The sequence below is a fragment of the Synchiropus splendidus genome, chromosome 1, assembly GCF_027744825.2.
Source record: "Synchiropus splendidus isolate RoL2022-P1 chromosome 1, RoL_Sspl_1.0, whole genome shotgun sequence".
NCBI lineage: Eukaryota > Metazoa > Chordata > Actinopteri > Syngnathiformes > Callionymidae > Synchiropus > Synchiropus splendidus.
Window position 1 is genome coordinate 1,314,937 of NC_071334.1, and position 12,065 is coordinate 1,327,001.

The 12,065-nt window shown below is 59.3% G+C and overlaps 2 protein-coding genes across 2 annotated transcripts; both read right to left on the minus strand.

Moving 5' to 3' along the window:
- Positions 1 to 210: 210 nt before the first annotated feature.
- LOC128746513 (forkhead box protein F2-like) lies at positions 211 to 1,739 on the minus strand. The gene has a single exon (XM_053843613.1). The coding sequence runs from the start codon at positions 1,705 to 1,707 to the stop codon at positions 781 to 783; it is 927 nt and encodes a 308-aa protein (XP_053699588.1). The 5' UTR covers positions 1,708 to 1,739; the 3' UTR covers positions 211 to 780.
- A 2,378-nt stretch (positions 1,740 to 4,117) lies between these two features.
- LOC128746521 (forkhead box protein Q1-like) lies at positions 4,118 to 5,059 on the minus strand. Its single transcript, XM_053843625.1, has one exon. The coding sequence runs from the start codon at positions 4,994 to 4,996 to the stop codon at positions 4,304 to 4,306; it is 693 nt and encodes a 230-aa protein (XP_053699600.1). The 5' UTR covers positions 4,997 to 5,059; the 3' UTR covers positions 4,118 to 4,303.
- Between the last annotated feature and the right edge of the window lie 7,006 nt (positions 5,060 to 12,065).

Consider the following 12,065-nt stretch of genomic DNA (forward strand, 5'->3'; position numbering starts at 1 on the left):
ATTGTTGTATTCACCGTAATCATCGCCGTCATCAGCATTACTGCAGTGGTTACTGTCATAACTATAGCCATCTCATTATTCTGGTATTACTGTCACATATTGTTGTTATTCCATTGTTATTCATCGAGCCACACGTGGGGAAATCCAAGGTGGAAATGTAGCAACAAGAGGGCGCGCGCGCCAGTCCATCGCAGCGCCACCGACGCATCCAAGTGCCGCGCGCGTGCACAGGGTCCGGTGACCCGGAGCTCCGAGGCCCAGCACGAAAGGGTTTCATGACGATGATGGCGATTATTATTATTATTATTACATGTCACTTTTCTGCTCGTCCTCAGCAGCGATGTCAAAACAGGTCTCTACCGTCGCGTGGATTTTCTTGAAGCTAAAGAGCCGATGAATCTGGCGGAGATTCGGACTCGTACCTGCGGCCTCCTGCGGCGCGGGTCGATTTTTGAGCGGTTCGTCAGCTCGGTAACAGCGTGTCGGACCGGCCTGGTTCGGAGGGTTCACCCGCCTCGAGTTCGGCTGGATGTTCCGTCCGGGCCGCTGCAGGCCTTCCCGGTGCCCGGTCCAAACACAGCAGCAGCTGAAGCAGAGCCATCAGAACCGCGATTCGGCCGACTGAACGGGAATGAACTTGACCAACGAATCAAAGGCCCAAGTGGAGAACGGCAGTCACGTGTTCGTTTGACCGACTTTCGCTTTTCCTGTTGTTATTATTCTTATTCTTATATTATTATTATTATTATTATTATTATTATTGGGGCTAAATTGGATCGACTAGCGTGTGGAAACGGCGAACGCCAGGGAGGTTCGGGCTTCGGTACCTGAGAGGTCGCCGCTGTGGTTCTCCCGGCCGCTGCTCTGGTGCAGGTAGCTCTGCTCCAGGGAGTAGGGGCCCACGCCCGAGTGCAGGCCGGAGGCCGCGGGCTGCTGCTTGATGTAGGCGGAACCGGCCGACGAGGCCCAGTGAGCGGAACCGCCGGCGTAAGGGGAGTGCGCGTCCAGCGCGCTGGCCATGGCCGGGGAGGACGGCACCGGGCTGCTGCTGCTGTCCGGCCCGTACTCGGCGCCGGGGGCCATGTAGGTGGAGCCGGGGCTCGGGGACATGTGAGGGACGTGGTGGCCCTCGTAGCCCCCGGCCATGTCCAGGTTGTAGCCGCCGCTGTGGCACAGCGCGGCCGGCGGACTCTGGAAGTCGAAGCTCTGCGGCAGGATGGAGCTCCCGAAACCGATCCCGTTCATCATGCGGTACATGGGCTTGAGGGCCTGACACTTCCTGCGGAAGCCGCGCGGTCGGCGCCGGAACGAGCCCTCCTCGAACATGAACTCGCTGCCGGGGTCGATGGTCCAGTAGTGGCCCTTGCCGGGGCGGCCCAGGCCCTTGGGCAGCTTGATGAAGCACTCGTTGAGGGACAGGTTGTGGCGCACCGAGTTCTTCCAGCCCTGGTAGGAGCCGCGGAAGAAGGGGAAGCGCGCCTGCAGGAACTGGTAGATCTCGCTGAGGGTCAGCCGCTTGCTCGGGGCGCTCTGGATCGCCATGACGATCAGAGCGATGTAGGAGTAGGGCGGCTTCTCCGGCCGCCGGAGCCCGGAGCTGCTCTTCTTGCCCTTGGCGGAGGAGGAGGAGGAGGAGGAGGCGGCCATGCTGGGGTGCAGCACCGCAGGCGGGGGGTCCAGCTGCTGCTGAGGGGTCTCGGTGGTCATGACGCGCGGTGCCTGTGGTCCGCCCGTGGTCCTCGCTGACTCCGACTGGACTGGACTCCAGACGCGCAGCGCGCTCCCCTGACGCGGCGCTGTCAAGAGTGAGGAAGCGAGGGGCGGGAGGGAGGAAGGGGGGGGGGGGGGGGGGGTGTTCGCCGGTGCTCCACTGGGTGTCACCGGCGAGCCGAGTGGCCCCGCGGATGAAGCACCGAGTCCTCGACAGAGCCCCGCCGCCCCCCACGCCATTAAGTCATCTATCACCCCCCCATCAACAGCCGCACGCCAGGTTCAGATGAGCGACCCTCTCGCCCGGTGATGGGCAACACCCCCCCCACACACCTCCACTCACCCGCATCTCGTCTCTCATATTTGCTGCCGCTGATTTCCTCTCGATGGACGGGGGCGCGTGAGAGGGGGGGTGGGGGGACTCTCTGAGTAAATGACTTTGACATGAGTGGAAGCAGGCTTTTTCCATCCCGGGCCTGGATCCCACACACAGCGCACCAGTGTCGGCTTACCGCCCCGGGGACGGCGGGGGGCGAGGGGGCTCCCAGGGGCCACCCTTCATTAGGCAGGAGCCCGGACCGCAGCAGCTCCGCGTGACTCCTCCTCCTCCTCCTCACCCTCAGCACCTTTCCCCAGCCAGGGTCCTGGTCCCTGAACCAGGACCCTGGACCTGACTGGACCCCGTCAGTTTGGAGTCGATCTGAGGCTCATCTTGTTTCCACCCCCATTGGAATAAGGTCCTCACAAGGATTGTCTTTTGTCAAGAATCGGTCCCCACAAGTGAGAACCCATGACTCTAGCTGACTGCTCTATCTCTCCCCCTTTCTCTCACTCCCTCCCTTCTCTCTCTCTCCCTCTCTCTCTCTTTCTCTCTCTCCCTCTCTCGCTCTCTCTCCCTCCCTCTCTCTCTCTCCCTCTCTCTCTCCCTCTCTCTCCCCCTCTGCCTCCTCTCTCCCCCTTTCTCTCGCTCCCTCCCTTCTCTCTCTCTCCCTCTCTCTCTCTCCCTCTCCCTCTCTCTACCTCTCCCCCCCTCTCTCTCTCTCCCTCTCTCTCTCTCCCTCTCCCTCCCTCTCTCTCTCCCTCCCTTCTCTCTCTCCCTCTCTCTCTCTCTCTCTCTCCCTCTCCCTCCCTCTCTCCCTCTCCCTCCCTCTCCCCCCCTCTCTCTCCCTCCCTTCTCTCTCTCCCCCTCACTCTCTCTCCCTCCCTCTCTCTCTCCCTTTCTCTCTTTCTCTCTCTCTCTCTCACTCTCTCTCTCCCTCCCTCTCTCTACCTCTCTCTCTCCCTCTCTCTCTCTCTCTTTCTCCCCCCTCTGTCTCTCCCCCCCGTCTCTCTCCCCCTCAGGATGTGGTGGATGAAACCATGTTTCCAGCTCACTGTTCAGATCTGGACCAGAGGTTTCCTGCCACATCAGAACCTCGGACCCCCGCCGCGACCAGGATGCTGCAGTTTGTTCTGAAGGAACTTTGAAGGTCCGGTTCTGGGAGTGACGTGTGACCAGACCGCTCCAAACACGTGATCAGAGCGTCCGACATCCAAATAACCCTCTGCTAATAACAGCACCATCTTCAGTGACCCAGCACGCGCGCGGCCCAGGCCCTGGACAGGTCAGGCAGCGGTGCTGCTGATCACCACAAATAACGATGAAATATTCATAACGACAATAGGCGACATGATGACAACTGGTCTTTGGATAACTGTCGACTGTATGTGAAGTAACAACGATGAAGCCACGTGATGCAATAATGTCGCATGCAGGCTCTACAACGACAACATGATGTTGACGGCAGACGGTGTCCGCACGCACCTCCGACCTCGCGCTCGAGGACTGCGTCACTCCCCTGGTCCCTTTACAGTGAAGTGACTCGCGCTGGTCGGCGGGGGCTCGGTCACGCGACCGGGCCGCGGACAGGTGCGTTGTTCCGCGTGTGACCTGCAGGTCGCAGTGTTGCCTCTGAAACGGAAGGCGCGCTCACCTGTCTCACCTGCGTGGAGGAGGCCGCGCGCGCGCGTCAGCTGCGCACAGACGCAGAGCGAAGAACAAGGCCGGTCCACCAGGGCCCCGAAGCAGAGCCGGTGCTGCTGACGTCACTGCGCTCTCCGCGGCCGATCTCGCTGCACCGTTTGACTGAGTCCTGGACTCACCGCGCACAGGCTCCGCTCCGGCCGCGCGTTGAAATGATTTGTCCCAAAGTGGCCCGGGTGCCGGGCCCAGATGTCAGGCACCTCCGGTCTCGCCTCACCGGAACCTGCCACACGACGAGTTCAACGCCGTTTCAGACAGAGCCGCGATGTTGCCGGCGCGTCGCTTCTGACTGTGACGTCACGCAGCGGCCACCCCTGACCCGCCACCCGAGCGGAAGATGGAGGTGAGGATGAGGACGATGAAGGTCGGAGACGTTTCGTTCCACCCTTTATTGAGCCACTGACTTCAGAATAGCTTCACGCACAACATCCACGTCACGATGACGTCACGACACAACACATCTTCACGTCTGTACAGTTTGTTTTGAATTAAATAAACAACACACGTGCGGGTCGTGTTGCGACTTGTGTACAGCAGGACCAAGTATAAATACGCGCGCGCACGCGCGCCTCAGAAGCGGCCGTGCGCGGACGACAGCAGGAAGTCTATGTGGAAGCCGCCGCTCCGAGGCCCGTCCCGGCCCGGTTCCGGCAGGCAGCAGTTCAGGGCGCGCGGAAGCAGCCGCGCGCCGCCGGGCTCCGTCTCCGCCTCCTCGCCGGGTCGGCGCGGCCTGCTGAGGATGGAGTCGATGCTGAAGGAGCTGGAGAACTTGACCCGCTCCTCGGGCGCCTCCGGCGCGCGGCCGCAGCGCCGGGCGATGCGCTTCCTCCGGCGGCGGAACACGCCGTCCGCGAAGGTGTACTCGCTGTGCGGGTTGAGCATCCAGTAGTTGTCCTTGCCCCAGGGTCGGGACGGGTCCCGCAGCACCTTGAGGAAGCAGTCGTTGAGCGACAGGTTGTGGCGCACCGAGTTCCTCCAGCCGGTGTAGCTGCCGCGGAAGAAGGGGAACTTCTTCATCAGGAAGTCGTTGATCTCCGCGAGGGTCAGCCGCCCGCTGCCGGACTCGCGGATGGCCATGGCGATGAGCGCGATGTAGGAGTAGGGCGGCTTGGCTCGGCGCGTGTACGGCTTGCCCTTGGCGCAGTCCGCGCTCTGCGGCGCCGGGTCCGGGCTGTTGACGGCGCAGTCGCCGTCCGAGCCCAGCTCGTCCCCGGACAGAGGCGAGGGCTCGGGCGAGTGCGCGCGCAGCTCCAGCGGCTTCATCGTCTGCGGGTGTCTCGGGCGGCTTCTCCTCTGACGACAGGTGCGCGAGCCCCGGCAGGTCTGTCTCCCGAGACACGTGTGTGTGTGTCTATAACGTGAGTCCCGGCGAGGGACCGTCCCACGGGCGGAGCCACGCGGGGATCTGAGCGCAGAGTGTTTACCAGCTCTGTCACGACAGCGCAGCCCGCGGAGGAGGAGGAGGAGGAGCAGCCGCTCACCTGGAGCGCCCCCACCCCCACCCCACCCCCCACCCCACACACTCCCCGTCTGACCGGAACAATGACTCGAGCTGCCGTGAACTCCATTTCCCATCATTCCCACATGTGTCTCCGAGGTGAGACCTGCTGTGCGAGTGTCTTCATCGCCCGGGCCCCTCCCGTGGCTCCTGGTCCATTATGGAGGCCACCCCACCCTGCTGAGTGGTGCCGCGATGGAGACCCGCGTGTGGCGCTGCAGCGCCGGTGTCAGCGTGTCCTCACTGCATGACAAGTGACCTGTTGTTCAGACGTGTCCGACAAGTCACGAGACCGGAGCGGTCACAGGTCCGGTCCCCCCTGACACCGGCCCATTTGGAGGTTTCTGACCTCTGAGGCCCGTGTCTCAGGTCCCACAGCGTTTAGGTCGGCCCCATGGCTTCCACCCAGCCTTGCTCTCTGCTCAGAGAATGATGGGGGACCTGGCGCTGCTGCGTGTGTGGCCTGCTCCGCACCTGTTTGCCGGCTGGCTGAGGATCACATTCAGGAGCTGGTCACCGGAGACGGTCGGGGGACGCCCTGGGAGCCGCAGGGCCCCGGTGGCGGCTCCGCCTCGTTCCCACTCACCTGTCGACGGAGAGCTGTGTTGTTGTGACTGGAATTCCACACGCGTCAATTCACCTGCTGAATCTGGAAACGGCCCGCGTCTCCTTCCCTCAGACATTCCAGTGGAATTCCCCTCATTCCTGGAGCCGAGGCCTCTGCTAGTGTGTGTCTGCTGCTGGTCTGACGCCGTCAGAGCGAGAGGTGGAACCACACCGCCGTGCAGAGTCCCGCGTCTGAGCCAAGGGCCCTGCATCTGAGCCAGGGGCCCCGTGTCTGAGCCAGGGGCCCTGTGTCTGAGCCAGGGGCCCCGTGTCTGAGCCAGGGGCCTGGCATCTGAGCCAGGGGCCCTGCGTCTGAGCCAGGGGCCCTGCATCTGAGCCAGGGGCCCTGCGTCTGAGCCAGGGGCCCTGCATCTGAGCCAGGGGCCCTGTGTCTGAGCCAGGGGCCCTGTGTCCGAGCCAGGGGCCCCGTGTCTGAGCCAGGGGTCCTGCGTCTGAGCCAGGGGCCTGGCATCTGAGCCAGGGGCCCCGTGTCTGAGTCAGGGGCCTGGCATCTGAGCCAGGGGCCCCGTGTCTGAGCCAGGGGCCTGGCATCTGAGCCAGGGGCCCTGTGTCTGAGCCAGGGGCCCTGTGTCTGAGCCCGGGGCCCTGCGTCTGAGCCATTGTTTGGCCCCTGCTGACCAGATCTGTGCTGAAGAAGGTTGCTGTCTGTGGTTGGGTGGGTCTCCCGGGCTCCTGCCCTGGGCTGGTCTTGGGGCCCCTGAGGGCCTCCACCCTCCAACTGTGTGACCTCTCATCAGGGGCCCGTGGCTCTGACCTTGCAGAGAGGTGGGCTTCAGACAGGAGGTGACTGATCCCTGAGGGCCCGGCGGCGGCGGCTGGCGGCGGCGGCGGTGGAGTCGACGCGGGAGGCGGCGCTTTGTCCCGCAGCCAGCTGGCAGCGCAGCGCTGCTATTTTGGGCGACCTGACATTCCTGGCTGAGGCTCCGCCCCCCAGGTAGATGGAAATGAGGGAACAATGCCAGCAGGGTGTCATCACAGTGCTGAAGCTCAGGTGAAGCTCAGGTGAAGCCACACAGGCTCCAGCCAGGCGCCAGTCACGCAGGCCCCGCCCCCTCCCGACCTGACTCATCACTGCTCTCAGCTCAGAAGGTTCCAAAGGTTCTGGTGCAGCCTGAGGTGCCTCTCAGGTGAGGAGGATGATGAAGGTGAGGAGGATGATGAAGGTGAGGAGGATGATGAAGGTGAGGAGGATGATGAAAGTGAGGAGGAGGATGAAAGTGAGGAGGGTGATGATGATGAAGGTGAGGAGGATGGTGATGATGAAGGTGAGGAGGATGATGATGATGAAGGTGAGGAGGATGATGATGATGAAGGTGAGGAGAATGGTGAAGGTGAGGAGGATGGTGATGATGAAGGTGAGGAGGATGATGAAGGTGAGGAGGATGATGATGGTGAGGAGGATGATGAAGGTGAGGAGGATGATGAAGGTGTGGAGGATGGTGAAGGTGAGGAGGATGATGAAGGTGAGGAAGAGGATGAAGGTAAGGAGGGTGATGATGATGAAGGTGAGGAGGATGATGATGATGAAGGTGAGGAGGATGGTGATGATGAAGGTGAGGAGGATGATGATGATGAAGGTGAGGAGGATGGTGATGATGAAGGTGAGGAGGATGATGATGATGAAGGTGAGGAGGATGATGAAAGTGAGGAGGGTGATGATGATGAAGGTGAGGAAGAGGATGAAAGTGAGGAGGGTGATGATGATGAAGGTGAGGAGGATGGTGATGATGAAGGTGAGGAGGATGATGACGATGAAGGTGTGGAGGATGATGAAGGTGAGGAGGATGATGAAGGTGAGGAGGATGATGATGGTGAGGAGGAGGATGAAAGTGAGGAGGGTGATGATGATGAAGGTGAGGAGGATGGTGATGATGAAGGTGAGGAGGATGATGATGATGAAGGTGAGGAGGATGATGATGATGAAGGTGAGGAGAATGGTGAAGGTGAGGAGGATGGTGATGATGAAGGTGAGGAGGATGATGAAGGTGAGGAGGATGATGAAGGTGAGGAGGATGATGATGGTGAGGAGGATGATGAAGGTGAGGAGGATGATGAAGGTGTGGAGGATGGTGAAGGTGAGGAGGATGATGAAGGTGAGGAAGAGTATGAAGGTAAGGAGGGTGATGATGATGAAGGTGAGGAGGATGATGATGATGAAGGTGAGGAGGATGGTGATGATGAAGGTGAGGAGGATGATGATGATGAAGGTGAGGAGGATGGTGATGATGAAGGTGAGGAGGATGATGATGATGAAGGTGAGGAGGATGGTGAAAGTGAGGAGGGTGATGATGATGAAGGTGAGGAAGAGGATGAAAGTGAGGAGGGTGATGATGATGAAGGTGAGGAGGATGGTGATGATGAAGGTGAGGAGGATGATGACGATGAAGGTGTGGAGGATGATGAAGGTGAGGAGGATGATGAAGGTGAGGAGGATGATGAAGGTGAGGAGGATGATGAAGGTGAGGAGGATGATGATGGTGAAGGTGAGGAGGATGATGAAAGTGAGGAGGATGATGATGGTGAAGGTGAGAGGATGATGAAGGTGAGGAGGATGATGAAGGTGAGGAGGATGATGAAGGTGAGGAGGATGATGAAGGTGAGGAGGATGATGAAGGTGAGGAGGATGATGAAAGTGAGGAGGATGATGATGGTGAAGGTGAGAGGATGATGAAGGTGAGGAGGATGATGAAGGTGAGGAGGATGATGAAGGTGAGGAGGAGGATGAAGGTGAGGAGGATGGTGATGATGAAGGTGAGGAGGATGATGAAGGTGAGGAGGATGATGATGGTGAAGGTGAGGAGGATGATGAAAGTGAGGAGGATGATGAAGGTGAGGAGGATGATGATGGTGAAGGTGAGGAGGATGATGAAGGTGTGGAGGATGATGAAGGTGAGGAGGATGAAGGTGACCCTGGCCTGTGGGGGGCAGTCACGAGCGGCACAGGAGAAGAAGGCTGGAGGCCAGTGGCGTGGGACGTGACTGCTGGCCGTATCCCGCGGGGCGGGGGCGCGACAGTGGCGCCTCACCAAACATGGACGGCGCTCACATGTTTGCGCTGCGTATCGATCGGCAGATAATTCCTGCAGGAAGCTCATCTGCTGCTCTCATCTCCGGCTGCATTGATCCAGCGCAGCAAACAGCCGCTCCACTGTTGACTCTGACTCCGGCTCCTCGGCCTCGGCGGCCGGTCATGTGACCTCAGGCTGTCACAGCAGGAAGCCACCGCCACTGCTCCTGACTCACTGAGTCTCAGACCCGTGAGTCAGTCATGACTGGTGTCACCACAGTGCGACCACGTCACATGACCAAGATACACAAGAACTTCATCCTCATCTTCACCGTCATCCTCTTCCTCACATTCACCCTCACCTTCACCCTCACCTTCATCCTCTTCCTCACCTTCATCCTCTTCCTCACCTTCACCCTCACCTTTGTCTTCTTCCTCACCTTCGCCCTCACCTTCATCCTCTTCCTCACCTTCATCGTCTTCCTCACCTTCATCCTCTTCCTCACCTTCATCCTCTTCCTCACCTTCGCCCTCACCTTAATCCTCTTCCTCACCTTCGTCCTCTTCCTCACCTTCATCCTCTTCCTCACCTTCACCCTCACCTTCATCCTCACCTTCATCCTCACCTTCGTCCTCTTCCTCACCTTCACCCTCACCTTCATCCTCACCTTCATCCTCAGCTTCGCCCTCTTCCTCACCTTCATCCTCACCTTCACCCTCTTCCTCTCCTTCATCCTCACCTTCGTCCTCTTCCTCACCTTCATCCTCACCTTCGTCCTCTTCCTCACCTTCATCCTCTTCCTCACCTTCATCCTCACGTCCGTCCTCTTCCTCACCTTCATCCTCACCTTCATCCTCACCTTCGCCCTCTTCCTCACCTTCATCCTCACCTTCGCCCTCTTCCTCACCTTCATCCTCACCTTCATCCTCTTCCTCACCTTCACCCTCACCTTTGTCTTCTTCCTCACCTTCGCCCTCACCTTCATCCTCTTCCTCACCTTCATCCTCTTCCTCACCTTCATCCTCTTCCTCACCTTCACCCTCTTCCTCACCTTCATCCTCTTCCTCACCTTCACTCTCACCTTCATCCTCTTCCTCACCTTCACCCTCACCTTCATCCTCACCTTCATCCTCACCTTCGTCCTCTTCCTCACCTTCACCCTCACCTTCATCCTCACCTTCATCCTCAGCTTCGCCCTCTTCCTCACCTTCATCCTCACCTTCGCCCTCTTCCTCACCTTCATCCTCACCTTCGTCCTCTTCCTCACCTTCATCCTCACCTTCGTCCTCTTCCTCACCTTCATCCTCTTCCTCACCTTCACCCTCTTCCTCACCTTCGTCCTCTTCCTCACCTTCGTCCTCTTCCTCACCTTCACCCTCACCTTCGTCCTCTTCCTCACCTTCATCCTCACCTTCGTCTTCTTCCTCACCTTCACCCTCTTCCTCACCTTCGTCCTCTTCCTCACCTTCACCCTCACATTCGTCCTCTTCCTCACCTTCATCCTCACCTTCGTCTTCTTCCTCACCTTCATCCTCTTCCTCACCTTCACCCTCTTCCTCACCTTCGTCCTCTTCCTCACCTTCGTCCTCTTCCTCACCTTCACCCTCACCTTCGTCCTCTTCCTCACCTTCACCCTCACCTTCGTCCTCTTCCTCACCTTCATCCTCACCTTCGTCTTCTTCCTCACCTTCACCCTCTTCCTCACCTTCGTCTTCTTCCTCACCTTCACCCTCTTCCTCACCTTCGTCCTCTTCCTCACCTTCGTCCTCTTCCTCACCTTCACCCTCACCTTCGTCCTCTTCCTCACCTTCATCCTCACCTTCGTCTTCTTCCTCACCTTCACCTTCATCCTCACCTTCACCCTCACCTTCGTCCTCTTCCTCACCTTCACCCTCACCTTCGTCCTCTTCCTCACCTTCACCCTCACCTTCGTCCTCTTCCTCACCTTCACCCTCACCTTCGTCCTCTTCCTCACCTTCACCCTCACCTTCGTCCTCTTCCTCACCTTCACCCTCTTCCTCACCTTCGTCCTCTTCCTCACCTTCACCCTCACCTTCGTCCTCTTCCTCACCCTCACCCTCACCTTCGTCCTCTTCCTCACCTTCACCCTCACCTTCGTCCTCTTCCTCACCTTCACCCTCACCTTCGTCCTCTTCCTCACCTTCATCCTCACCTTCATCCTCTTCCTCACCTTCACTCTCACCTTCATCCTCTTCCTCACCTTCATCCTCTTCCTCACCTTCACCCTCACCTTCATCCTCACCTTCGTCCTCTTCCTCACCTTCACCCTCACCTTCATCCTCACCTTCATCCTCAGCTTCGCCCTCTTCCTCACCTTCATCCTCACCTTCGCCCTCTTCCTCACCTTCACCCTCTTCCTCACCTTCACCCTCTTCCTCACCTTCACCCTCTTCTTCACCTTCGTCCTCTTCCTCACCTTCACCCTCTTCCTCACCTTCACCCTCACCTTCGTTCTCTTCCTCACCTTCACCCTCACCTTCGTCCTCTTCCTCACCTTCATCCTCACCTTCGTCCTCTTCCTCACCTTCACCTTGGTCCTCCCTGTTTTCCCAGCTTCTCACTGACATCCTCCCTCCTCCCTCCCAGCGGGGTGTGTGTGTGTGTGTGTGTGTGTGTGTGTGTGTGTGTGTGTGAGAGAGAGCGCCATGGCAACCGTCTGTGCAGCTCTCGCGTGCGGCTTCAGCCCGACGTCTGATTAATGACAGCAAAAGAGCAGCGGAGGAAAAGTCGCCAGCTTTGTGGGTCCAACTTGCCCAAACAGCGAGGTGCGTGTCGGCCGGCACAGGCTCCGCCCCCCGTTCGTGCTGACGCAGCTGGCTCAGCTCGATCCCATCGCTGCTGCTGCACTCCAGGCCTTCCACCGCAGCGCGGGCCAAACAATGCTCTGCTCAAGGGCTGCGGAGGGACGGCTCCTCTCACGAGGACTCCGCCAGGCTAATCCAAACCACCGGCTCTGTGAGGTCCGGCGGGTCCCGGCTGAAGTCTCTGCTTCTGATCTGCCGCCGTGGAGCAAATTGTCCTGCTTTAAACAAAGCGCTCATGAATGGCGGCTGTTTGCTCTGGGCCTGGAGCTGGGACCGCTTCCATAAACACATCGCCCAGGTGGTCCACGCGTGAGGGGGGCGGGCCGGGACTCGCACGCTCCCTCGGAGAGGGAGTCGCCAAGCCTGGTCCACAT

What these genes read in the sequence shown, in the direction of transcription:
- LOC128746513 (XM_053843613.1), bottom strand. Translation starts at nt 1,707, where the DNA reads ATGACCACCGAGACCCCTCAGCAGCAGCTGGACCCCCCGCCTGCGGTG.
- LOC128746521 (XM_053843625.1), bottom strand. Translation starts at nt 4,996, where the DNA reads ATGAAGCCGCTGGAGCTGCGCGCGCACTCGCCCGAGCCCTCGCCTCTG.